This window comes from Thunnus albacares, chromosome 23, assembly GCF_914725855.1.
Source record: "Thunnus albacares chromosome 23, fThuAlb1.1, whole genome shotgun sequence".
Lineage (NCBI taxonomy): Eukaryota > Metazoa > Chordata > Actinopteri > Scombriformes > Scombridae > Thunnus > Thunnus albacares.
Window position 1 is genome coordinate 11,703,150 of NC_058128.1, and position 26,926 is coordinate 11,730,075.

A 26,926-nucleotide genomic window follows, 5' to 3' on the forward strand; every position below is an offset into this window, starting at 1 on the left:
GAGGTACAGGGAAGGAGGAATGGATGGATGGAGAAAGAGAGGAAGGACGTGTTGGGACTTAAGATGGTGCCAGTCGGCAGCTGATGGAAGCGAGAGCTGATTTGTCTACACGGCCCTGCATTCCTGTCTGCCCGTTAGCGCGGGGAATAAGGGAATTGGAAGAGAGAGAGAAATGGAAAAGGAGAGAGAGCTAGAGGCTTTGAATTTGTTCTATGAAAGCAACTGTCAGACAATGCCTAGCAACACCATTTAAGAGGGATTCTTGGCTTCATTTATTGGAATTACTGCAAAATATCTGCCTTTTTGATTCAAAATGAGCTTATATGGCACAACATGACTACAACTAGGGGGCAGTTTGACGGATGATAGAGAGGATATCTTTTTTTGTTAACACAAAATGTCAAGTGCTTCTTGTTAAATATAGATTAGAGGGAAATATTAAAACTCTCTTCAACTCTTTTCATTACCGCATCTGAATTTTTTAAGCTCTTATCTTAGAAAGTGGTTGTTTCATATCATTACTTGTCAAAAGGAGTCTAACATTTGGCTCAGGTGTGCAGCACTGGTCATCAATTTCACCTGTTTGTACTGTCTTTCCTTTAAAACTATGCACATATTGGTTTGTTACTCTGCATTTTATGTGGATAATTGATAAATGCAGATGAAGCTCATTATTTTTCTTACCATCATGTGATTAAGGTCCTTAATGCTCAGTGATGAGATGCCTGTGTATCTTTGTTGGGACTCAGACATCCAAATTTAATTCAGAGCTTCATTAAGTTCACCCTGTAAATGGCCCTCTCTGGTCGCTGTTGTGTGGTCTGTGTCAAACACAGAGGCCCCTCCCATTCAGGAAGTCAGCCACAGTCTAACCCAATCAGAGCGAGGCGCTGACGGCAGGCCATCAGGCTCTTCAACAGTCCTCCTAATGACATTAGAGCCTCTTGATCTGCACTGATGATAACACACTCCACTAATCTCAGCCTGCATCAGCACCCACTGCACAAAGGCCCAACCTGAGCCAAGAGTGTGTGCGTGAGTGTGTGGAGTTTGTCAGTATGTGTGTTTGAGTGACCTTACTTGGGAACCAAGGACTGTTTGAGTGCTGTACTCCCTCAAGGACTCTGTCATTTCCCACTTTGTTGCAGTGTAGTGATATTTTAACCAAAGACGCAATGCAGAGATTATTATTTCTGTCCTGAAAACATTCTGAGGATGCCTAACCCTGAGTGTGTGTTTTAGAAAAATGAATGTGATTGAACCCCATCCTACTAAGGAAGATTAGTAAGTCTCAGATGTGAAGAAGTGGCAAAAAATGAAAGAGACTGAGCGCAGAGAGGGGATGGGCAGATGTCAGCTATTTCTCTGAAATCCAGAGGGGTTGTCCAGTTGGATCTTTGCCTAGACCCCTTCTTTGAAATGCTCTGACTCACTCTAGGAGAGTGAAACGGAGAGACAGCAAGCTAGCAAGAAAATATGTGTGACACAGAAATTGTGTTTACGCTTGACACACTTATACTGGACCAGTGATTCACTGTGCCTGGCTTTGCTTCTTTCATACAGTATCCGTATGAGTTTGTGGACAGTAACATCTTACTTCCAATACACTTGCCAGTCACTTATTTTAACCAGACAATGATCACACTTCTCTTCCCTCCAGAACTCAGTAGGGTTTTCTGCTAGTGCAGCAACAAGGATGTGATCCCTCACTGGCTTCCCACCTACAAACGATGCCATTTGTGGCCAAACCAAAAACTGTTCTGTAGTGATGGGCAGGTGTTGTTCCCTTGCATCACCTGGGTGCCCCAGCAATCACATTTCAACTGTGGTTTGGTTGAGTCCAGCAATTTATGTCCACTTTTTAAATATTTAACCTTGACCATGATCTTTTGCTAAGCGTGAACAAAGGTTAAGTTAACTATACCTTAACCATGCTGCGGTTGCTATGCCTGGCTGTAATTTGGGGCAGAGACGTCCACTATCATTATTCTATTTGGTGAGTGATTTGCTTCTGATTGAAAGACTTTGTTTGCATGTGTATGTGAATCATTGTAAGTGAGTATGAACCAAACTCTGTGCTTATATAGAAGAAAACAAACTCAAGTTGCCAAGATATGCAGTCCAGTCATACAGCTGGGAATTGTCCTTCCTCGAGATAGTCAGTCAGTTCACCACTACTGCTCTGCAGCTGCCGTGAACTGCAGAATCTTCCCGCTATAAACGAAAATGTTTGTCTTTAACCGACTGAACAAAGGGAGATCAATTCCTTTGAACATTGCACTGTTGGTGCACTTTTTAAAACTCAATACTATCTTAAATAATTAAAGTTAATGTATTATTTGCAGTGTGTTGATGCTTGTAAACACTGGGTTGATAGCTACATCTGTAGTACATAATGTCAAAGTCTCTCTCTTGTCAGTTTTCTGTCATTCATATGATATGTACACAGTTGACAGTACAATCCTAAGGCTTTCTTTGTAATATCAACAGCTCTATGGTGGATTAGACCTCCTAACCCTGATCTAGACAGGGTATCTGGTGACAGTAATCCATGCTGCTAATCCACGTCTTGATGTAAACACTAAGGACACCCCGCCTCCACTCTCTATCCTCTCTGTCCTTCATTTTCTTTTCTACTACTGCCTTCTTGGGAGAAATGAGTGTGCCATCTGTTTTGTGTATCAGCAGGGGTTAGCTCAGCCTGATCGGCATGTGAGACCTGATCACTTCATCATTACTTTTGGTTTTTGTTTGTTCACCAGTTTGTGCATGTGTGTGAATGAAAGAGTGGCACAATTATTTTTTAATTGTACATCTTAATTTCCTTTTTCTGTGCTTAATAATCATATAATTGAGCCAGATTGTGTGTGTTAAGGTTTCATTCCCCAGAAAAAAGGGTGTAGTTACTGAGAGTAATAGTTCTTATTATTGTGTGAGAATGGAAACAGTAGCTGTTAGCTGCTAGTACTTTACAAATACCCAGTGGAAAAAATTTAAATATATTTTAAGTAGGGGTGCAACGGATCACAAAACTCACAGTTCAGATCATATCACGGTTTTAAGTCACGGATTGAATCATTTTTCCCACGGTCTTAAATGAAAACAACATTCATGATGTCCAATATTTAAATAAAACATTGTTAAATTAAAGTGCAGCATGAGGCACCTTCCTCCTTTAAACATGGTAGTGAATGAAACAATAGCCTGTGTCCACATCATCAAAACTTGATGATAACTTACAAACATGAACACATGTCTTGTCCTGCAGCTTGTTGAATGAGCCACCAAACAAACATTCACCGGGGAAAACTGCACCGCTAACGTCAGTTAGCAGCGAGATAGCTAATTAGCTGCTCAGCTGCAGCGCATTAAACAGCATATAAACATACCTGCAGATGTCACTTTGGACCCATTAGATGCTGGTTTGGTTGTTGCTCTTCAAAATCCCTGTAAGCGTCATGCTGTCTGTCCATGTACTTTGTTTGTTTACTTTGTCTCCAATGAAATATTAAATTTTGCAGTTAATCCGTGAAGGGCGATCTGTACAGATCAACTACGTTGCGTTACACCTGTAATTTTAAGGGACTGAAACTGAGAGAACTGATTGCAAGATCTGGCAAAAATTTAATTTAAGCCATGAAGGCACTTACCTAAGAAATGCATACAACGTCATAATGGTCATTCATGTTTGTTCATGTTATCTAAGGGTATATGTGTGTTATACTATACATATAGCTTAGCATGATTGTCCTGTGAGCACATTGAATTATTACTTTTATGTGTCTACATTTAAATTAAGATTTAAGGTCATATTTATACAATTTTTTCTTTGCTCTCAACTAATATAATTTGATTTGTGTGAGAGTGTGTGTGTGTGTTTGTGTGTGTGTACTGTTCATGTTGTCAGAATGGTAATAATGAGTCGTGAATCCTCCTGTGCTCTGTCCCTTGCTAATTCTCTTACTCCTGCAGGCAGGATCATTGCAGGGTGTATGTGTAGCTGTTAGGGTTCTCTCCTTAGTTACAGCTTCTCCTGAGCCGCATGCTTGGATAGCAGAGGCCTGTGTTTTTTTTTTTTTTTTTTTCTTTCCCCGGCGGCCACTAGCAAACTGAAAAAGCCTCAGTTTACTTTGCTCTAGTTTAATTTGGTTTTTGCCAGTGTTGTAGTGGGGGGGGGGGGCATAATGTGTTCTTGTTGATGCCAAGGTATTATGCCAGTTTGTGTGTGTGTTGAGGGGGGACATTCCTGCTCTGTATGCTTGCGGTGTTTTTGTGCATTTTATGCAGAAGTGTCAAGGAGTGTGTGTCTTTCTGTGTTGTGGTCCGGATTTGTGTGTGCACGTGTGTCTGAATGTGTGCATTTGTGATTGTGATTACGCTAGGCGAGTGCAGGGACACTGTGTTTTCTTCCAGTCCCAGTGTGTGGCTGCGATGGAGAGTGACGCGTATTTCTCTGATCACTGCCAGAGCTCAGCAGGGGAGGGGGAGCGAGTGGGTGGGTGGGTGGAGGTTTGGGGAGGACTTCACCACTCCAGTCAGAACACTGATCTGGGACACACATCTCTGTCTGCTTGTTTTCTCTTTCTTCATCTGCCTCAGTGTAACTGTCTCTCTCTGTGTTTTCTGTCTTTCTCATGCTTCCTCACTCACTTGTTTTTGCTCTTTTTGCTAACTCCCAGTCCCATGTGGAACCTCATACCAACACTAATACTTACTTGTCTACATCTACTACTACTACTACTACTACTACTACTACTATTACTGCTACTACCACTACCACTACCACTGCATGACCCAACCCAACCCCCCCACCCAAAGCACCTAGTACTCACCCTGTCCCTGATCAGTGACCACCACATTTATTACCAAGGAAGTGTGCATTACACCTCAATCATCCAAACTTAAAATTAAAAAAACGGTGAGCTGACAAGCAGTGGGTCACAAGAGATGTAACCAAGCTACTGTGCAGACCTCAGTAGTGGCAGTCTAGCAGTCTCATAAGAGCAGGTGTATCTCCTTAAGCAATGCTCACGAGAGCCTCAAAAGTTCCACAAAAGCAATCCACCACCCTGACCCTTGCCAGCTGATATCACATCAACCACAAACAACATACACAGAATGAATGGACCCGACACAATGTAGAAGTGGTTGACAACACATTGCCAGTGTGTGCATGTGTCCTTTGTCCCCCCAAAGCCACAAAAAGACCACAAACCAAAGGACCCATGAAAACAGAAAAAAACAAATAAGCATAAAAATACATTACATGGTTAAAAGTTCAAGCAACTTCTACTTACTACCATTAGTAACTTAGGTAGTTGTTATCTTTTTTCTTTAGGAATCAACAAAATCATAAAATAAAATGCATATATAACTGGATGCAGGTGTAGACTCTAGGATGGGAGAGATGGGAGCTCTCCATTTGGCTCCAGCTGCAACATTATCTACATGCATTATGATTTTTTTTTTTTATGCCTATGCCTATTCATCTATTCTTCCTTCCCATTTCCTCATTCTAAGCAAATGGACACAGCACTCAGTGACCTTCTTGTGGCTGGAGGTAGACATGCTCTTAAGATCTCCATTACGTGTCTGAACCTTCACTGACCTTTCATCCTTTTCACTTTGCATGACTTGTTGAACTTCACTTTTCTCCACATTCTGTTGTTTTATCTCTTATAAATCTTTATCATTGTGCTTCTGTGCTGCAGTCAGGTCTGTTTACTTTTCATGTAGCTTTCTTAATTGTTGTCTATGTTTGCCTGCACTTGTGATTGTCATTCATTCACCACCATTCACCCTGTGACAGATTATACTAGATAAGTGTGCAAAAATCTGTTTTTTTTATGAATAAAAAGGATTATGTGTAATTACCCTACTTCTTACTCATAATCTCCCAATCCCATTTGACTCATAGTGTTTTTATGAATGTGATAGTTATTTTTGAATATTTTTACACTGTGAGAACTTAAGCTGTTTACCAAAGACTTTGACACTTTCTTCATTTCCAAGACATCTTTTCAACATAAATGCCTCCCCTCCTTCACACTATGAATAGTAGGAGATTATTTTTTTCGAGGCTTGCTTTTTGTTGTGTCGCCTCCAATTGTCATGTCTGGCCTTGGCTCTCCATTACACAATCATCGCCAAAGCAAGACGGCTCCTGACATATCCATAATAGCTTTGCCTAATACTGTTGTCCCTGAAATTAGCTTTTCAGCATCAAAATACATTGTCTGAAACTGGGCAATTTGAAGCAGTTGATCTTTGAACTTAAAGCGGTTGTTTGCGTCTTGTCTGAAGTTTTAGCGATATTTCTGATAGCCAGAATAAATTTATGCATGAGACAAAAAACAGACAAGCTGTCATCTGGTTTTGGGTGAGGAAACACATTTTATCCATCTGCCAACAAATTCTGGTGTGTAGCCATGATGATGCTACTTCACCTGATGCAGCTTCTCTTCTCTTCTCTTCTCTTCTCTTCTCTTCTCTTCTCTTCTCTTCTCTTGTAAACCACATCTCACTGTCTCCCTTGAAAACAGGACAATGCCCTTAATTGGTGAAGTCACACATTTATAAATGTAAATGCAATTTATGTTTTCCTTTTAGGCAGTGGTTTTACAGCTGTCATGTGATTCGTCCTGGCTGGCTGCTGACAGTCTTTTAACGGCACAGAAAATAATCGGAATAATGATCGGAAATGAAAAACACCCCAATTATTTTCTAAAAACTGAGCTCATACTCAGTTTTGAGGCTCACAGATGAATTTGATGCACATACACACACACACACAGTGTTGTTTATACCCACAGTTCCAGCGATTTTGGAAGTGTGTGTCACGGAAAGAGTGTGGTGCTAATCATGAATTCATTAGTACTCTTTGATGTCTATGGAGCTACGACTGTGTGATTGTGTGTGTGTGTTTGATATTTGAGTAAATCTGGCAGCTAGCCCAGAGCAGCCAGTTACACACTGAGGTCACAGAACTTAAAGCCCCCTCTACCCTTTGGATGATATCTGCTACATTCGTTGGCCAGCGTGTGGATTTAACACATTTTCACAACTCTGCTGCTGTGTCTGTGCCCAGATGTTTTACCTCAGAAGTTAATCAACTAATTATCTAAACTCAGTCAGTCAAAGCAAGCATAAATAATCTTTTTTTTTTTTTTATAAAGCAGATAAAACCATTTAGTCAATGTAATTAGAAGTTATTTTACTGTCATGCAGTAATTTGCACTCAAACATCATCACTTTATATTCTTTCTACCACCTGCATCACACCTAATTTTAATATGTGTATGTAGAAGCAGGTGAGGGAAAGACATGTACTAATGGCACACAACTGGATAGACATAAACTATGTGTCTGCTGTATAAATCCTCAGAACCAAAGCAAGCTTTAATTAATGGCGCTTGATGATCAGCAAGCAAAGGCAAACAGCAACTAAGCGAGCTCGCCCCCCGATCAGGGAGGATAATTACATTTCACCAACAGATTCATGTGGCAGACACATAGCAGGGTACCGCTGATGAGGATGTAATTTTTTTCCCCTTTCACTGTTTCAGTGCTTCAAGTTTGCAAAACTCCCATTTATTTCTGAAGGGAGATTAGTCAGAGCTTTTCATTTCTAGTTTTTTTTGTTTTGTTTTGGATGTCATCTGTGTTTGAGTGTGTTAGTGTTCATACTCATGAGGATTGGTGGATGTGAAGGTGGTATAACAGCTTCTCTCTCTGTCTCTCACCGTGTCGCTTTTTCACTCCCTTTTTGTCTTCCCTCCTTCCTCCCTGTCTTTTTTTTCTATTAATAATAACTGCTGAATAAAGTTGTCTGGGAATTTTAGAGGACCACTTTGTTATTGCCGTCCCCACCCGCAAGGTAAATGAGAGGTGGGAGCACCAGTGCTGTTCCCTGTGTGAGATTAATATGCAGCTCCCCTTTCATTTTTAAAGGGACATTATGGGCTCACTTCCCTGTCATTATTCCTCAAGCAGCAGCAGCTTCCACTCACTACTTTCTTTAAGCCACTCGCTTTAAACCTCACTCTGCATCTCTCTTTTACTCTCGCTCTCCCCATAGGGGGTGGACACAATAACGCAAACACCTTTCAGTGTTTCCTGGCAATTTCCCAGCAATAAATACTGATTTGGTGATTGTGATAGTGTTATTTTTCTGTTCAGGCTTGCAAATGTGTTAATTCAACTTAACACTACTACTACTACTACGCACTACTTTTGAGACTGTGTTGTTTCAAGGTTTGGTAACTGACTCTAACATCTCGTTATCCCTGACTTAGTATTCACTGGAGGGATATTTTATGATATTGTGAGTGTTTCTACTGTTTTGTCCAAAGCTGGTATTTAGCTATGTCTGTCTGTCCCTCCACCCTCCCATTTTACTCTGCTTCCACGCTTATGATCATAGCTATGGTAATGATTGCTCCTTGACTCACACCCATTTGTGCACAAACACATCTAAATGCACATCACCTTTTCTGTCTCTATCAGTTTTTATCCCTCATCATCCTCTCCAGTTCTCTTATCATGTATTGAGAGGCTGTATGCTCTGTCCTTTCTCTCTCTCCGTCTGTCAGGAGATGTAGGGGAGATTAGTGAGATTGCAGCGAGGTTACGTCTGGCACCACCAAAACTGGTGATTGCTTGGATATGAACCCGTTAGATCTGTGGCTGAATAATGTCAGGTAGCACCACCATTTATGGGTCCAAGCGTTCACAATGATCACAGTAAAAAAATCCTCTGAAGAAATATTGGATTTTTTCTTATTTTATTTTCATTCTTTGCTATGACAGCCTAGCTAAAACACAACCATGACATCGCTCAATAAAACTGTCTCTTTTATTGATGGAGATTTGCATTAAGTGTGACAGACAAGCTCTCACATAGCTTTATGATGAATGACACTTTAGAGTTTTTCCTGTCTTCACCCTGTACCTCTCACACAACAGCATGCAGGTTGTTATAAATTGAATTTGAAAAGAAAAGATGTGGATATTATGTGTGCTATTTTTACATATTGCTAGATCATGTTGTTAGCACTATACACACTTGTTTTGGATCAAGTTAATACTTTGATCACAGTTGCAAACCTTTTTTTTCAACTGTTCTGTTGAAATACAACAGAAAGTTGGCTAAATTTGGTAAATGTAAGAAAGATAAAAATATATCTGCTTATTTTTACATTAAAATTATACTTTTCCTTTCCGTATGATGAAGGTTGATTACACCAGAATAATATCGTAGAGCTCGAATTCAAGATTCGATTTGTATTAGTGTTACAGGACTTTTATTCTTGTGTCTGTGTAAAACTAATACCTGGGTACTACCCAGGTGAACACCACTTCTCATAAAACCCAGCTTGTCACTGGAGAGGCCTAATGAGCAGGCGACACACACAGGGGACCACCATGTTTACAGGAAATGCTGTCATTTCCTCTTGATAATCTGTGCTGTTGTGTGTCTGTGTGCTGGGTGCTTTGACAGTATGTAGATACAGGTCTACATACAGGACAGTTCTACCCACTACATGCTGAATTTTCCTTAGAATACCGTAGTTGTACATGTGCTGTGTGTGGCTGCATATGTAATGCTGAGGGTCTGCAAATGACCTAAGGACTATAGGGAAGCTTATTTCTGCAACCACTTGCATTTCCTCCCTAATTGTTCCTCTTCTTCCCATAAACCTGTGTGTGTGTGTGTAGGTATGTTAAAGAGAAAAAGGAGGTCCTTTTCTCTCTGCTAGCAGTGTCAGCAGGTGAGCTGCCCTATTGGGAGAAAAGAGAGAAATCGGCAAAGCATGCAAATTGCCACTCCAAGGGGAGAATCAATTAGGTGCATAGCGGCTGGAGCAGAAAGGCAAGGAGGGGCAGAGAGGGGCAGAGAGGGGCAGGGGTCCACACAGCGAGATGGTGCAGAGCCATGCTAATCGCCTCCTCTGAGACAATGCATTACTCTTTCTCTTCTGTCCCCTTCCTCAATCCATGTACTGATCCTACTGGCTAAAGCTCTGTCAACACATTGCCTTTTAAACCACATTACTGTACCTCGGTCTGCTTTTTTTTTTGTCTAGCCCATTATATCTCTAATTATAGATTGTTCTGGCATCTCAAGTGTAAAGCCTCTTCACCTGTTTTCCTCATTGTTCTTTGGAAAAGTCATCTGCTCTAATCTGTGCCAGATAAAATGAGAAAATAGAACACTTAATTGAGTCTTTTTTCTAGATTGTATATCTATCAATACCATGTCACAGTCATGTTAAATATACACTAATTTGTTGGTAATTTTTGTCTTCATGTTGCTGATTTTCACTGGGTTTTGTCTCCTTCCTTTTCAGGTGCATAATGTCCTCCATCTCAAGAGAGGCTTGATCCTGATTGGCCAACAGTATTGGACTGTGCCTCCTTCCCGCTCCTCACCACTCCCAGACTCCGCACAGCCATGACGTCCCTCACCAGGACATGGACCTGCTTTTTTGTATGCTGCTTCCTGTCCACTTTGGCGCTTCCTGTGACATCACAAACAGTGGTGCAAGCCCCACAGGCTCACAGTTCTGGCTCCCAAGTGATCACAGCGTCTCTTCAGGAGGAGGAGTATGCATCATTTCATGCTGAGAACCCTGAATGGACATTCAACCATCTGGCGGTGGACTATCGCAATGGTAATGTTTATTTAGGAGCCGTCAATCGCATCTACAAACTGTCCCCGGGTTTGGAGGTCCAAGTGTCCCATGAGACTGGCCCGGATGAAGACAACCGCAAGTGCTACCCACCACGGATCGTCCAGCCCTGCAGTGAGCCACTGACACTCACCAACAATGTCAACAAGATGCTTCTGATGGACTATCGGGAGAATCGGCTACTGGCATGTGGCAGTCTCTACCAGGGTATCTGCAAACTCCTTCGCCTAGATGACCTCTTCAAACTTGGAGAGCCCTTTCACAAGAAGGAGCACTACCTCTCTGGTGTCAATGAGAGTGGCTCTGTGTTTGGTGTCATTGTTTCATATGGCAATGCCTCTCCGGACATGCTGTTTGTAGCCACAGCAGTAGACGGCAAGCCAGAGTACTTCCCTACCATCTCCAGTCGCAAGTTGGCCAGAAACTCAGAGGAGGATGGCATGTTTGCCTATGTCTTCCATGATGAGTTTGTGGCCTCAATGATTAAGATCCCTTCAGACACCTTCACTGTTATCCCAGACTTTGACATATATTACATTTATGGCTTTGCCAGTGGAAACTTTGTCTACTTCCTGACTTTGCAGCCTGAAATGGGGGGTGGGCCAACCACCGGGTCCTCTTCTGCAGGTCGAGAACAGGTGTACACCTCCAAGATAGTCCGCCTCTGTAAGGCAGACACTGCCTTCAACTCCTATGTAGAGGTGCCCATTGGATGCATTAGTGGCAACGTTGAGTACCGATTACTTGAGGCTGCTTACCTGTCCAAAGCTGGTGCTATCCTGGCACGCTCACTAGATGTGGCGCCGGATGATGACGTCCTGTTCGCTGTATTCTCGAAAGGCCAGAAGAGACGTCCACGACAGGCATCCCAGGACTCTGCACTGTGTGTCTTTTCTCTACGGAAGATCAACGAGAAAATTAAGGAGAGGCTGCAGTCCTGCTACAAGGGAGAGGGCACACTGGACCTGGCATGGCTCAAAGTCAAAGATATTCCCTGCAGCAGTGCGGTGAGTACTACGAGAATGCACACAACGCACATTTTGTGACCTTCACTCACATGTACCCAAACACTAATTTAATGACGGCACTGGGAAAGTATATAGTACATTGGTTGTTCTTTTTTACTACACACATACTGTGCGTACAAAAATACACATATACCATCTGGTACTGCACTCCTAATCTACCAAAACAGCAGGTGTCGAGTAGTTTTGTTTAAAGTTGAATTTATCAAACAAACTAATTTAGGGAAAGGGTATTTACTGAGACAAAATTAAGAGAAATTAATCACTGATGATTTCTTGTTTTTAATAACTTCTAATTTAGGGACATTACAGGTGAGTATCTCTGAAGAAGAATGAGTTGTGAAGGCTCATATTACTATAATGAGCTTGGATGCACTACGGGAGGTCTTCATGAACACTGTGTTCTTGGGTGGGTTCATGTTCCATCCCATTACGATGAGATGTTAAGCATCCACTGCCTCTTTTAATCCGCTCACCCTTTAAACAATGCAGCTGAATGCTCAGCCAAATTACCATAATTCCATTCTCCATAACAGCATTACAAATTCAGTGATTCAGTTCATTTGATTTCTCACTTTGTGCACATAAAAAAACAAGGTTAAATTGGGTGTTACATGTTTAGACCACTTTGAAAATCAGCCAACAATGTCTCATACAATTTTTTTTCTTGATCTCATATTATGTCGTTTAATAAAAGCTGCCAACCTCAAGAAATACAAAATTACCTTGATCAGATTACATTTGTTAGTTATGCTGTATGTTCCTCTACAAAGTAAGCATGACTGAACCAACCAATGAACCAGCTCTTTTTGAGTTCCAAGAGGCGATAATGGGTTAAAATGTCCAAACTGTATCAGTGTATTATTGAAACTAGATTGGTTTTGTATTTGTATTTTTTGTCTAATTTAATAACTGGTTTAGATAGTAATGTAGATTACTGTATGTATATTATATCTGTGCTTTATAAGATGAAGACAAAAATAGATGTTTTACTACACTTACTAAACAGAATACATTACATTATATTCATTTGGCAGATGTTTTTGTCCAAATTGAATTACAATATTTGCATTCAACTTTAATAGCATATGCAAAGAGGACTGAATAAAAGCACTGTTGAACAAAAATACAGATATTTTACCTAGAAATATATTCACTGTGAGGACTAATCCTCAGTCAGGCCAATCATTCTTATCTACAAGAGCTACACATGAGAATTTATACAGCTACAAATACTTGAGAATTTGATTGCTTGGTCATATTTCAGAAACACACATTTGATCCTCTCACTGCCCATGCAGTCCATATTGGTCTGACCTTAGCCATGCAGTATCTCAAGGCATTATGAAGTTGACCCTCTCTTGTGTTTGGTTCTGGAATCACAGTGTTTATCTATTAATCCGTCTCTGGCACAGCACACGTGCTGGGGCGCCTTTGTCTGCTGCTTGAGGGCCTGATAAATCATGCCTGGGGTGGAGCTGTCAGCAGGGAGAGGAAGTGTGAGGGAGCACACAGGGGTTAGCGCTGAGGAATGATGCCATTTCAGCATGCGCCACAGTATCGCCACCGCATAAATTAGACTCTGCTGAACAAGTGACGGTGGACTCTGCAGGAGATAGATGAGTTCTGACACACACACACGTGCTGCCACACTTGTAAGTATAGGTACTACAGAGATGGAGATGGTGGAGTTTAAAGATAGGGAGAAGTTTAGAATAAGAGCAGCAAATAAATTGTTTTGTGAAACTTTAGTAAGTGGGTTTTTAAAATGCAGATCAGAATTGTAAGCTATTTCTGGGGGAATAGACCCCACAACAACCAGCACAAGCAGCACTCCGACAGTATTTTCCTGACCTTGATATCTGCTTTGACTGTGTGGCCGTGCATAGTGCACAGGTGGGAGCAGAGGCACAAAATGGGTGAGCCTCATTCAAATGAGGCAGTGCAAAGTGAGTTGTTGAGTATTTTGTGGAAAATTGGTCTTAGAATTGATGTCTCAGAGCCACATCTGTTTCTGGCGCATTGTCACTCCACCGTCTGGTGATTTTGTCAATAATGGCAAACTAAATACTTGTTGCAAATGCACATCAATAATAGAATAATGCTTCAAATGAAAACTAACTATTTTAATTAAACACTCTCTAACTAGTGGATGCGCTTAAATCGGCATAAAAGAAAAAGTTCAACGTGGTTAAAGCAATGTTGCATTGATCTTTAAAGTAACATCAGTGATTCTTCTATTATCTGTTATACACAGCTGCTTTATACTGTATGAAAAGCTTCTCCTTCAGTTCATTAAATCCTCGCAGCCATCTGAAGGCAGCAGGACTAATATTTTGATAAATCTACAGCCTCCCGATTTGAGTAGTACCTCACTAGAGTGCAGTGTCATTACGCACACAGCCGTCCACTGTGTGTACCTTGATTAAATCACCTGCGCTTGCACAATTTAAATTAGGGTCCTTAGAGTGGAGTTGATGCTTCAGCCATAAACATGGAGTCATATTTAAATACACGAGCACAAAACACACGCATAAATCAGAAGTTGAAGGCCTATTGCCGGAGCATTACTAAATTAATAGATGTAAATATAGACCATATTTCCTGTGAGTGTTTTTACCATGAGATCGTGTTGTATGTTAGGATGAAGAGTTGTGGGGAAACATATCTCTCATCTCGTGTATCAGTGATGAATTGTTTCCTTTCTAATATTCCGTAGTTGATTTTTATGAATAGTTGATTGTTAGTCTCCGATTAATTCCTTTGCTGCTTTAAATGGTGCATGAGTGGGAGCGCTGTGTCTCTGATATCATTAGAGATGTAGTTTACACTCATTGTTCACATCTTGTCTAGTCTGATTTCCTGGGGTGTAGAGAGCCAACATAGACACACACAATATATTCATACATACACTCACATATTCAGTCTTGAACATGCCAAACAAGGTAGGAAGAATCATACATCCACATAAATAACAGATCAAGGTCTTGTTCACTCTTTTACAGCTATTACACCTCTATTATACAGTCTTACTCTCTTATTTTTTTTTATTTTGCATCAAAGATTAGATTCAGACTGAAAACTGAGGTGAACAGTTGCTGTATAATATTATAATGTATGATCTGTGTATGCAGGTCTCTTTCACACACAGTACACTATTTGTGTAACCTGTTAAATATTTGCAATGCAAAGTGTAATTTGACTGTTTATAAAGGGTCCCTGGCACATATCAGCAGCTCACCTGTTTTTCCCCCACTAACTAAAGCATTTTCTTAGCTTGCCGCATTGCAAGAGGACCTCGTCTGCTGTAAATTGTGGTGGTCAGTGTTGACTTGGGGTAGAAAACACAGCAACCTTTGGATGCATCTGAACATAAAATCTGGTTAAAATGATCTGCTCCTTTTTTAAAGAATCATTTTTTTGGTAGAAATCTCTATATAGTCCACAAAGCATTCCAAAGCCAGTGTGACCAAAAATCCCCCTTAATCTGTGGAGTAAAAACTGACATGGACAAAATATCAGGCCATTAAATTTTTTAAATGGTGGCCTGCATGTCAGTCTGTTGGCTGTTAGTGCTAGAAGGAACTCAGATGAAAAGGAGCCTTGTATTAAGGGTATGCCCCTTCATCTATGCACTCTTCCTCGCTCAATTTCGTCCTGTCTCTTACACTATGCTCCCTTTTTCTCGCTTTCTCTTACACAGTTTTTTTTTTTCTGTCTTTCAAACTCTGTTGTATTTCGAACAAGATGTGTTTTTCCTCCAATTAGGGAGAGGATGAACAGCCCCCAGGCTCATTAAAGTAGCCTGGCTGGATGAACCAACATGAACACACACACTGGTTTTTGATATGGATGAAACACATTCAGACTCAGTGTGTATAGATCTTAACCACATGTTGTACGCACACTTTCTCTGCTCTAACAAATGCATGACAGCCGTAACCACAATACCCTCTCACTACTATGGGAACCATTCATTGGTATAACACCATTGCATCACAATGAATGCAATCATAAATATTTAACACGTAAAACATTAACACATATGACTACATGCTTTTCTCACTGCTCATTGTAAATGGAAATATTAATGTATGGTTGCTTAGTGTACAGTGTACTTTGTATACAATGACTTAAAGTACTGTACAAGACCTGTGCAAATGGACATCTACTAAACACTACTGCCACTTTCAAATTTGGTATCTTAAACAATAAAGCAAAATTAATTTCCAAAGATTTAAAATGTCATTGTTTTTCAATTCCTTAGATGCTCCTGTGGCTGTCTCACCAACATTCAATTTGAATATTTTTTTCCAGATATAATTAACACCTTTAATTGCCCATGGGCATTGCATTGTGGAACTTCCGAGTCCATCAACACCATGAATCAAAAAATCTCGCACATTTAGCACGCATCTTTGCGTGTACTCTTTCACAACATGTCACAGACATAAAACCTAGTTGAAATGAGTATGAAGTGTGGAATTGGGACACAGCTCTTGTTTTGACTAATCTCTATCTTGACTAATCTCCAGGTGTTCCTGTCTCACCTCTAAGAGTTATTGAGGATTTCAATGATTGGATAATGTTTTATACAAAGTAATCCTCTATTAGATTAACAGTTAAGTCATTCATCCTCTGTGATGATTCATTTTCTAGCCATCAGTGGGGTTTATCATAGAATGGAGAAAAAAAATTGTATTTTGAGTTGCCAGTGTTTTGGATTGAGGAATAGTAGAATAGTAGTCATCATAGTAGGTCTAAATATGCGCAGGGACACAACACATATACAGGATGCAGGCCTGAGTAGGACAAACAAACACTCACTCCTGTCAGACCTTTGTTGCTTTAAACCATCTTTAAGAGGCTTTCAGTCAGAGTGGAAGAGATGGAAAGAAGGAAAAGTTGAGAAGGAAAAGGAATGTACAGAGAACGGCATGATGGGTGAGAGAGCAGTAGAGAGCATAGATAGGGAGAAAGAGAGTGAGAGGGGGGGGATGCTTCCTTTCTCCCCCAGATGGCCACGCTTGGCTGAGCCACATAATGCGTGCTCAACAGTATAAGTCTGCAAAGGGCCTGCATCCATAGATCATTGTGAAGTGGCATGTGACCTATAAAAAAAAAAAAAACGCTGCCTGCTCCCTGCATGTTCACTGTGTCAGCAGAAAAAAAACAGAACAACAAAACAGCGGGATCGCAATAAATTCCCTCAATCTTCTCTTCTCTTCTCATCCTTGATTCATTGCTCACTGCCTGCCGCTCTTTTCTCCCTTTGCCTGTCCTTCTCTTCATGTTTTTATAAAAATAGTCGCCACCATCCTGTCCTCTCTCATTCTCTCGCATGCTGCATCTCCTTGTGTCTGTCCTTCTCCCTCCTCTGTTTCCTCTTACAATGCTTTCTATAAGCACAGGGTGAAGTAATGTCTTTAACCTCCCCCCAAAACATGGATGAGAAAATTACAAGGTCGCCTGTAAGTCCCTGACAGGCCACGGCCATCCCCTCATCCCTTCTGCTAATGATCATTAATTACATGTCATTAACTAACATGCCACGGGCTATTCTTCCACATTTGTCATGTGCTATCGACTTCACATTCTGAATTCACTCCAATTAATTAGATTATTCTACCCGGCCGCTGCTGTTTCTTTGAGTCTTTTTCTTGATCTCTCTTGTGGTCCTCCCAACACATGTGCTCATCCCTTCCTTGTTTCAGCTTCTTTTGAAAGGAACTCTTCCAATATGACATTCTGCCCCCCCAACCCTCCCTCCCCATGCTCATTTTTCATGTTATCGACTCTCTCTTCTATTTTGTTCTGTGTTTGACCAACCTTTGAACGGTGTTGTCTCCTGTGCTGGCCATCTCCATCCCTCCTCCTCCTGATTGTGGAGCTTAATCAGTGGCTGGCTGCTGCTGCTGCTGATGAGTCAGTCTAGGCCACATCCTCAGGAAGCGAAAGGCTAGTGGATTCATTAAGAGCATACAAACTGTCCCCCCTTCCCTCCCCACTTCACCCCACTCCATCCACATATCCGCTATGCTGCTTGCTGGCTGGCTCACTAATTAAATCTCCATACATGATACCACTTGGTAAAGGTCAGAATCCATCACAATATCATTATTCTGTGATTAAACAAGTGTCTCCTGCTTCCTTTACCAAACTCTGCTGGCTGGCCTTCGCCTGAAAACACAGAAACACTGAGTTGGGAGCCTTAATTTCTCTCCCTTGTTATTTTTGTCTTTTGTCTAGTTACTAGGGTGGGTACATCTAGCTACATCAAGTGCATTTCCAATCATATATGTATGCAGTTAATCATAGTTATAGTTTTTGTTGAAAAACCCAGTGGTTCAAGAGTATTCAAATATTTCACTTTTGTAAAAACACAATGTAATACAAGTTACAAGTAAAAATCTTGTATTCAGAAACTGACTACAGTAAAAGTACATGAATATTATCAGTGAAATGTACTTAATGTGTGGAAAGTATTTCTTATGCAGAAAATGGCCCCTGTTGTTGTCATATTATTACATATGCAATGTGTCCAAACCTTTGACTGTTACTGTATGTAATATGATAATTGTTACAGTTGCATTAATATCTGAGCAGCATTTTAATGTTGTAGTTGTAGTAGAGCTCATTTTAACCACTTAATGTATTGTTGGGTAGTTCAAGCTGTAACAATGCATCATATTTTATGAACCGTTTATATGTTTTGTGTGTAAAATCTTAGTCTGCAAAGTAACAAGTAACTAGCTGTCAAATGAATGTAGTGGAGTAAAAAGTACAATATTCTACTTCTACTCAGCTACAAAATGTAGTTGAGTAAGTAAGTAAAGTATAAAGTAGCGTAAAATAGAAGTACTCAAAATTGCACTCAAGTACAGTACTTGAATAAACCAACATAGTTGCTTTCCACCCCTAGAAGAAATGTTTAACTTAATACTGATAGTAATGTTTTGTCCACCAACATAAATTAAACACTTTTCAATATAATGCAATTCAATATAACTCCACCAGTCACCAAAAACAGAGTATCATAGTTCTTGTATTTGATTGCAATGGATGTACCTACAGTACTGAAGGTTTACTGTCAACAATCTGTAGTTTGTAATGCATACAGTCCTTTTTTGTCAATTAATGTTTTATCAATTTAATAAAAGCAATTTTGGGTGAAAAATAAGATGGAAAGTAAATGGAAGTAATCATTCCAGAAAGAAATAGATTTTCTTCCTGTACACACTGTAGTGGCAATTAGGGGTTGAATAGCTTATCTAAAACTCCTTTCTCTTTGTGATATTGAATTAATTTTTCAGCTCCTAGTATGATTTGTGAGTTTCCTATTTTTTTCTATCTTTGAATCTCTTAAACTTGCATCTTGGCTCTGATGATCTTCTACCTTCTTTCTCTCCTGGCTCTACTTTAGTGATGTCTGTTTCATTCCACAATCGTCATGCTGTTTCTCCTGATTTGATTGTTTTCTCTAACCAATATTTATTATCTGTTGTAGCTGCTCAGCTAAGGGTTGGCAGGTGCGAGCATCAGCAAACATGAATTTACAAAATATCACAGGCTTATTAAAGCCTGCCTCCTCACATTGAAACCTGCCAACAGAACATGCAGATATATCAACTTTGTTTCAGGCACACCCTGGGAAGTGTCTGTATGGCTCCATACACACTCTAATATACACAGATTTGCCAGCTTTGTTTAATATGAATGCCCACACGCTATAACTCACCATCATTCCCCATTTTGCATTCTATAACTGCACTGATCTGTTAAGATTGATGGCATATCTTCCCTGAGATGGCATCACTGTCAGGCATTGAAGCAGCTGTGTGTGCGTGCCCGTATATTCGTGCACCACTTTCTTCAGTCCTAATCATTGTGACTGGTTTTCGAAACAGTCCCCAAGGCGCCATACAAAGGGGAAGTTAAATCTACATGGTGACAGCTCTTGTACTCCACGTCGACACTCGTGCATTCAAACTGAATTTTGAGCACAATTCAGTCATGCTGCAAAAAAATGCTCTCTTGGAATACCCTGCAGATGCTTTGACAAAGCAGCAAAGAGCACTGAACCCCAGCAATCAGAAACAGAATCACAATGGCTACTGCTCTTACCAAGACCGTGAACTGCACATTTGATTTTTTTTCAGTTTAACCAGTTTTCTTTCACAGGAATAATATTCTTGTTTACCATGGAATGAACATTGTTTCCTTTTTTTTCATAAAACATGTTATTATGCTTGTCCTTGCTAGATGCTACGTTTTTAAGTCTATATGTTGAGTTCTCTTACCAACCATTCATCTCAATGCCACACTGACCTACCGAAAATTAATTGCCCTTGAATTAATTACTTGCTATACATTTTATCCTAGAAATGTTATACTGTTTCTTGCACTCCTGGAAATATTTTTGCTCATTTGCAATCAGCAGTACTTATGTGTTTATGAGAATATCTGACAAACAGGGCTTTGCATTTCCTATCTCTGTCTCTCTCTTGCTGTTTCTGCCTGAGATGGGCATCTAAAAGCAGAAGAGCCCTCATATGGCTAAATTGTTATAAGGTTGGAGAGTTAAAGATGACAGTTTTTGTGAGGAGATAAACCAGAAAATCCTCTATTGAGACAGGAAATAACAGTCAGATGCTTGTGATGGGATAAGGAAACAAAACGAAAGGTGAAACTTACAGGAGAGTTCAAACAAGGTTGGCATAGTATTTTTAGTGAAGGGTGAATTGTGCATTGCACATCTCACTGAGTGTGCGAGTCTAATCCATGGCATGTGTGATGGTTTGTTCTGTCATGCGTTGCTATGTGTGATGGAGGGCACCGTGGATCAGTAGTCAGACAGACTACGTCTTGGCACAGTAGTGGTCCAGCTGATACACGCACCACACACACTTACACACAAACACTGTCACTGTCATAGTGAAGTCATGAACAGTTTACATAACTGTTGGCACAACTGTAGTTCCAACATATGAGGTTACTAGAAAACTTGGTGTATTGAGAAGATCATAACAACAAAGTTTCTTTTCCACTGTTTTTCCAAAAGCTACTTGCTACCAGTAGAATTAAAAAATTCAAGTCAGTCTGTTAATCTGTCCGACCACCATATTTGCTGCAAATAAATGTTACAACAGTATATGATCTCTAGTTTTTGTCAATATTTGTATTTAGTAGATACAATTGTGCTCATAAGTTTACATACCCTGGCAGAATTTGTAAGATGTGTACCATTCATAGTCTCCATAGCTGTGGCCATCACTCCAAATAACTTTGTTCCAGATGTTTTGAGGCTTGTCTAGGTGCTGTTTGGCATATTGTAAGCAGGGTGTTTTGTGGCATTGGGACAGTAATGGCTTTTTTCTGGCAACTTGACCACGTAGCCCATTTTTGTTCAAGTACCTCCTTATTGCGCATCTTGAAACAACCACATGTAACTTTCAGCTGAAGTTGCATGTGGGTTTTTCTTTGCAACCTAAACAACTTTCCTGGCACTTGTGGCTGAAATCTTTGTTAGTCTACCTGACTGTGGCTTGGTATCAACAGAACCCTTAATTTTCCACTTCTTTATCAGAGCTTGAACACTACTGATTGGCATTTTCAAATCTTTGGATATCTTTTTTATAACCTTTTCCTGATTTGTAAAGTTAAACTACCTTTTCTCGCAGGTCCTTTGACAGTTCTTTTGCTTTCCCCATGGCTCAGTATCCAGTAAAGTCAGAGCAGCCCTAGACGAAATGCGCATGGGTCTCTCAAGAGCTGAGAAACGCATTGACTATTTATACACAGACACTAATTACAATCAAACAAGTCACAGGTGTGGAAACTTACCCTTCATAGTCATTTAAACCTGCATGTGTCAACTTGTGTGTATGTTATCAAGTCAAACATTCAAAGGTATGTAAACTTTTGATCAGGGCCATTTGGGTGATGTTAGGTATCATTATAATTTAAAAAGGGCACACACAGTTATGTGAAAGTAAATGGCCTCACCTGACCACTATCCCTAAATAAAAGTTTTCAGCATGATCAGTCATATTTTCCAAAAAAATGGCCAATATTTCACAAACACTACCAGGGTATGTAAACTTATAAACACAACTGTATGCATGCTTCCCCAGTGTTAGTATCAATGTCATTGTTGCTAATCTAACCATACAAAACTCTTTTGCTAATATTTTACTTAAAGTTACTTTGATCTAGCCAAACAAACATAGAACATATTCTTTATACACCAGATGATGCCGTGGTTTGAAAGGTAGCTGATCTATTGGAGCATAGAAATGTAGTAGACATATTGTTCGGCACAATCCTGATTATTTCAGGACTGCTGTAACAGTTCCAGTTCATTGTGCAAACCTCCAGCTAAGTGCAATGGGACTGGACATCATCTAGACTTGTATATTATTACTATTGATTGAGAATAACAGTCCATTTTCTGTTGTTGTTGAAGGCCCTGCTTTGTCTTTGGTAAACATTTTGTAGCAAATTGTATCTGGGGAGACACAAATATTTACTACAGAAAGCGAAGTCAAATTTTCTTCATTCAAACTTATTTTTCTCCTGCCATATACTAGTACAATAAGAGTAATAACTTGAGGTAAATATTCTACACGTAGGAATAAACAAATCAGTATAGAGCAAATTATACCTTTAAAGGATTAGTGCTGACATACAATCATTTTGAAGTAAACATTCCCTCGCATATCTTGATGTATAGCTAAAGTAATGAAAGCCGTTTTAGCAGCTGCTTTACTCCAAAGTGACTCACTGTTGCTGCAGGAGTCATAGAGCCAATGTTTTATTATAGTGAAATTGAATGTTGACATTATATCTTGCAATAAACACTACAAACCCACTTAGTCATGACATAATTCTCTAGTGCCGCCAATCATCCTGGCAGGTCAGTCGTTTAGCACAGTAGGGTTGGAGGAAAATACGGGATACCTAAATGGCTAATTATACAAAGAGCAGGCAACCAGGATACTTTTTCATTTTACTTCTCTAGTGTTAAGTTTTTCTTTTGATGGGGATGTTCAATGCTACGCTAAAACAAGCTAATCATATACATCTAATGCTACATGAGTACTTTTTATTAGACAAAACAAAGTGCAGAATCAGCGTATTAAAAAGGGATGAAGAAAGTCATTGTAACTGCCACATGCTTTATAATAACTCATTAAAAATAGCTAGAAGTGCAAGAAAGTGGACTCTTTGGAGCTTTTATGGTTGAGCGGCAACATGAAGCGAAATATCTGTGGTTTAATGTGTGTCATTAACTTTGTGAACTCGCAGCCAATGGAACGGGCCCTCACAACAGTGCAAGCCCAGATTAGGCCATACATCAGAGAGCGTTGGAGAGCGGATCTCTTTCAGTCCCCACTAATCGCATTGAGCAACTCTCCCTCTTTCGCGTGCGCCCACTGCCCCCTCTCTTTCTCTCCACTCTGTATCTGCTGATCCCTCTGCACAGTCCAGAAGAGAGCTCTCTTTGTGCTGGTGCTGGCAGGCAGACAGAAGCAGAGAGATGGATACGGCTGAGAGTGACCTGATTCTGCCTCAGTGCCTGGCCTCTGTCCAAATACAGAGACTCTGCTCTCCTGTCCCTCTGTCTTTAGGGAGGAACCCTCCATCTTTTTCTTTTGTTGTTGCGCTGCGGGACGCTGGCCGAAATAGTTGCCAGACCTGGGCTGGAATAGAGTTTGAGTTTGCAGTTTCAACTCCTTTGAGTGGTTTGAGTCATTATTATATTTATCAAGCAGTTCTTCTGATTTTGCACACACATTCACATGTGTACAACTTAAGAGTATCAACACAACTAATAATTTGTCTTGTTCATGTACTTGCAGCACCCAGGAAGTGAGAGGTTTGGAGGCATTGAGCCTCGTTTTATTGTTGGTCTTATTTTTTCCCTTTTTATGTGCTCATAAAAAAATGAATGAGGAAAAAAATTTCATAATCCTACAAAATATGTGCAGCCACTGATTTGTTTGTACCTACATTAAAGTCTTGAATCAGAATTGACTTTAATTTGGATGCATGTTAAGGTAATCTGTCATCACTGTTAGTAAACTGCCAAAATGGGTAGCAGTTCTCAGTGATGTGTAAAACAAATCTATCAGTGCAGTTTCCAGGACTTTGTTCTTAGCTGCGCATATTTTGGAAATTGTGCAATGCTTCTTAATTTGTGTTTATACACAAGTTAAGATCAAATCTATGTGTACAAACCACAATGTCTAAATGAATCCAGTGTTTGCCTGTGTTTGAACAACTGGAAAAGCATTGGCTATTGGAAGTTAAGACAGAAACAGTTGAGAGCGAAAGCAGCTGTGAGAAATGGTAACCATACGGTATGTGTTTGAAAGTGCAGTAATGAGATAGGTTGAAAGAAAAGGGGCATAAAAAGTGACACAAGCAGTCACATCAGTGTCTTATTGGCAGACAATGTCAAGGGCTACATTGATATTATTCGGTATTCTGACTAGAGGCGTCTGTGGCATCACAGCTACAAATGTCATGTTTTGGTGGTGGTATAATGAAAATGTGTCTGCTTCCTGAAAGGGCTGACAGACAGAGAATATATTTCATTAGATTGCAGAATGCGGGACAGAGATGGCGGGTGTGATTGGCAACCAGTAGAAATAATACAGCATGTGTCAGTGACGAGAGATGAAAACACACACATTTTCACACATATGAAAACATCCTTCTCTTGCACATGCATCAACTCTTACTCATGCAGACGCAAACATGTTGACAGAAACACACACAGATAATCTGAAGTGATGATTAATTATGAAAATGCTCTTGAGAAAAATGGTAGCACCTTTTACTATCTTTTAAGGAAGCATTCAATCACTGAGGCCCCAAATACCACAAAGTCCTCCATTTTGCTTCTGATAGACCCTGTTAACCTTTGAACCCTGGGACAATGAGGCTCCTTTATAACTGACAGCAACATAGAGAAGGTGTTTCTTACTGTCACAAAAAGAAGTAATATTAACAAAGGCATAGAAAATCAGCTTTACTGGTGACTGCAGAAAGCATACAGTAAGTGGATACTGGTGGAGATTAGTGTTGTCATTGCACCAGAAAGGAAGGGGAATTTACTTGATTATTAATCATTTTCTCAGAGGATGAAGGGCAAGTTAGCAGGAAGAATAACATTGCAAACCAGAGTGATATTTCACGGTTAGTTTACAGAGTGACCCTGGTTCTCATCAGAACACCATTAGTCTAGTAGCCAGCCAACACGCAACTTGTAGGACAGACAGTGCATTCTTGACAGCATCTCATTCTGAAAAGGTCAGTGGGGAAAAGGCAAGGAGAGAGCAGAGAATTGGAGGAAAAATTGTCCACTTAAATATGTTTTTGTTGTGCGCCAATGTTCATCTTTGTTTACTCTCTTTGGCATCTCGGTCTTGCTCTGTTATCTATCATCTCCCCTTCCTCCATTTGTCTTTGTTCTTGCTTCTTGTCCTCATCTCAATCCTCTAACCATATGACATGATCTTGACCCAAATTCAGGTCATCTCTATTGATCATTCATACCACTTCATATAACCCCATGTTATAGCCTAAAGCTCATTGTGGCCCAGACAAGCCATGTTCCATTTGTCTAATGAAAGCAGACCCCACATTTCCTCTGTGGCTCAGTCTGAGGCTTCTGATGATGATGGCCTTTACTGAAAGGTTGTGAGGAGACACTCGGTGCGTGCAGGATTGATCGAGAGCCCAGGGGGTGCACTTCTAGGAAGAAAAACGGAAAATAAGACATGAACTAAAAGACCCTCTGCCCCCCCCCCCCCCAGAGTATCCCACCTCTGACAGCTCACACCACTAAGCAACTGTAGATTTGAAATGGTTCGATAGATTTTAAGCCAAATGAAAGACAAGATTTTGTCCGTGCATGTTCATCGCCTCCCTCTGAAACACAGTGTTATTGGTTGGATGTTAGGATTCTCCTGAGTGAGGCCCAGGAAATTTGCCATCACATAAAAGTTTAATTTTGCCATGTTTTGGACAAATATGAAATTTTGCCTTACCCGACACCCTTCATTTGGTGTTAAACAATAATATTAATTTCAACCAACTTGGTTTATAATTAAATATTATCAGCCTGTTTGTGCCCCGTCATCATATTAGACCAATACTGTTCATAATGTATTACAAGGGCTTCATTTGAACGTTGACATTAAGGCTTTTTATCAGGTCATTACAGTAATGTGTAGGTTTCATAACTCATTCCCACTATCTCATCTAACTACTGACAGTTTCTGTGCATTTTTGAAAGAATGTCAAGGTAGCGTCAACTGCCAAGACTTTTCTCCCAACAGTAACCCGCCACGTCGCTAAGCTATTAATCAAGCAACGCCTTCTTCAGTCCTTAGCCAAGTGTTTCAAATCCATCCATACACACAGAATAATGACCAATCCCCAGCACCATTATTCTCTTATCAAAACCCATAAGTCATCCTGCCCACCATGACTGGTATGAATATCTTCCCTTGGCAGGATAAAACACATGCGTACAAACACAAAATGTAGAGACGTACAAAACATGAAACACACCCATCTGTATAATCACAAAATCACAGCAGCATGTCCACACAGAAAGCATAACAGATGAACCTTCATCCGTAGCTGTATTTCTCCCCATTCTGTTTTTTTTTTTATATATATTTAGATGCATTGTAGTGATTTGCTTTAGAGCCGTGTAACGGTGCAGTGCTTTTTTTTTTTTCTGCACTCGGTTCACTTTGAATCATTTCACATTGAATATCTTGCCGCACTGGCATTTCTGCAGTTGCCGTTGCGTTGGGTGGACGGTGGGGAATTGTGCCTGACAGAGCAGCCTCTGGCACTATTACAGTGCTAGAGCCTGACTGCAGTCTTCTTCCATCTTCATCTCTCTCTTACTCGTTTCCACGTTTGCTTCTTCTTACATGCGGATCAGCAGATGCACACATGCATACAAATGCTCACACCATCTTTTCTCACTCACATACAAAATGTTTCTCTTTTCTTGACCCAGCCCCTATCCATATCTGTCTCACAGAAATATACTCACACTCAGAGACAATTATTGATTTTTGGTCTTATTAATTTTGATCTGGGAAAAAAAACATGCTTAATACTTCTAACAGACTCTCTGTCTAACTTACCCTAAATCTTCCTCTCTGAGGACCTCTGTGGCGT

The 26,926-nt window shown here is 40.3% G+C and overlaps 1 protein-coding gene across 4 annotated transcripts in view; it reads left to right on the plus strand.

Annotated features, from left to right (window-relative positions):
- Positions 1–26,926, plus strand: part of plxna4 (plexin A4) — a 241,569-nt gene that overhangs the window by 17,147 nt on the left and 197,496 nt on the right. For all 4 annotated transcript variants that reach the window (XM_044344049.1, XM_044344051.1, XM_044344052.1 and 1 more), the window contains exon 2: positions 10,350–11,698. In XM_044344049.1, coding sequence (XP_044199984.1) covers positions 10,454–11,698 — 1,245 coding nt within the window. In that variant the 5' untranslated portion in view covers positions 10,350–10,453. The remainder of the gene's footprint in view (positions 1–10,349; positions 11,699–26,926) is intronic.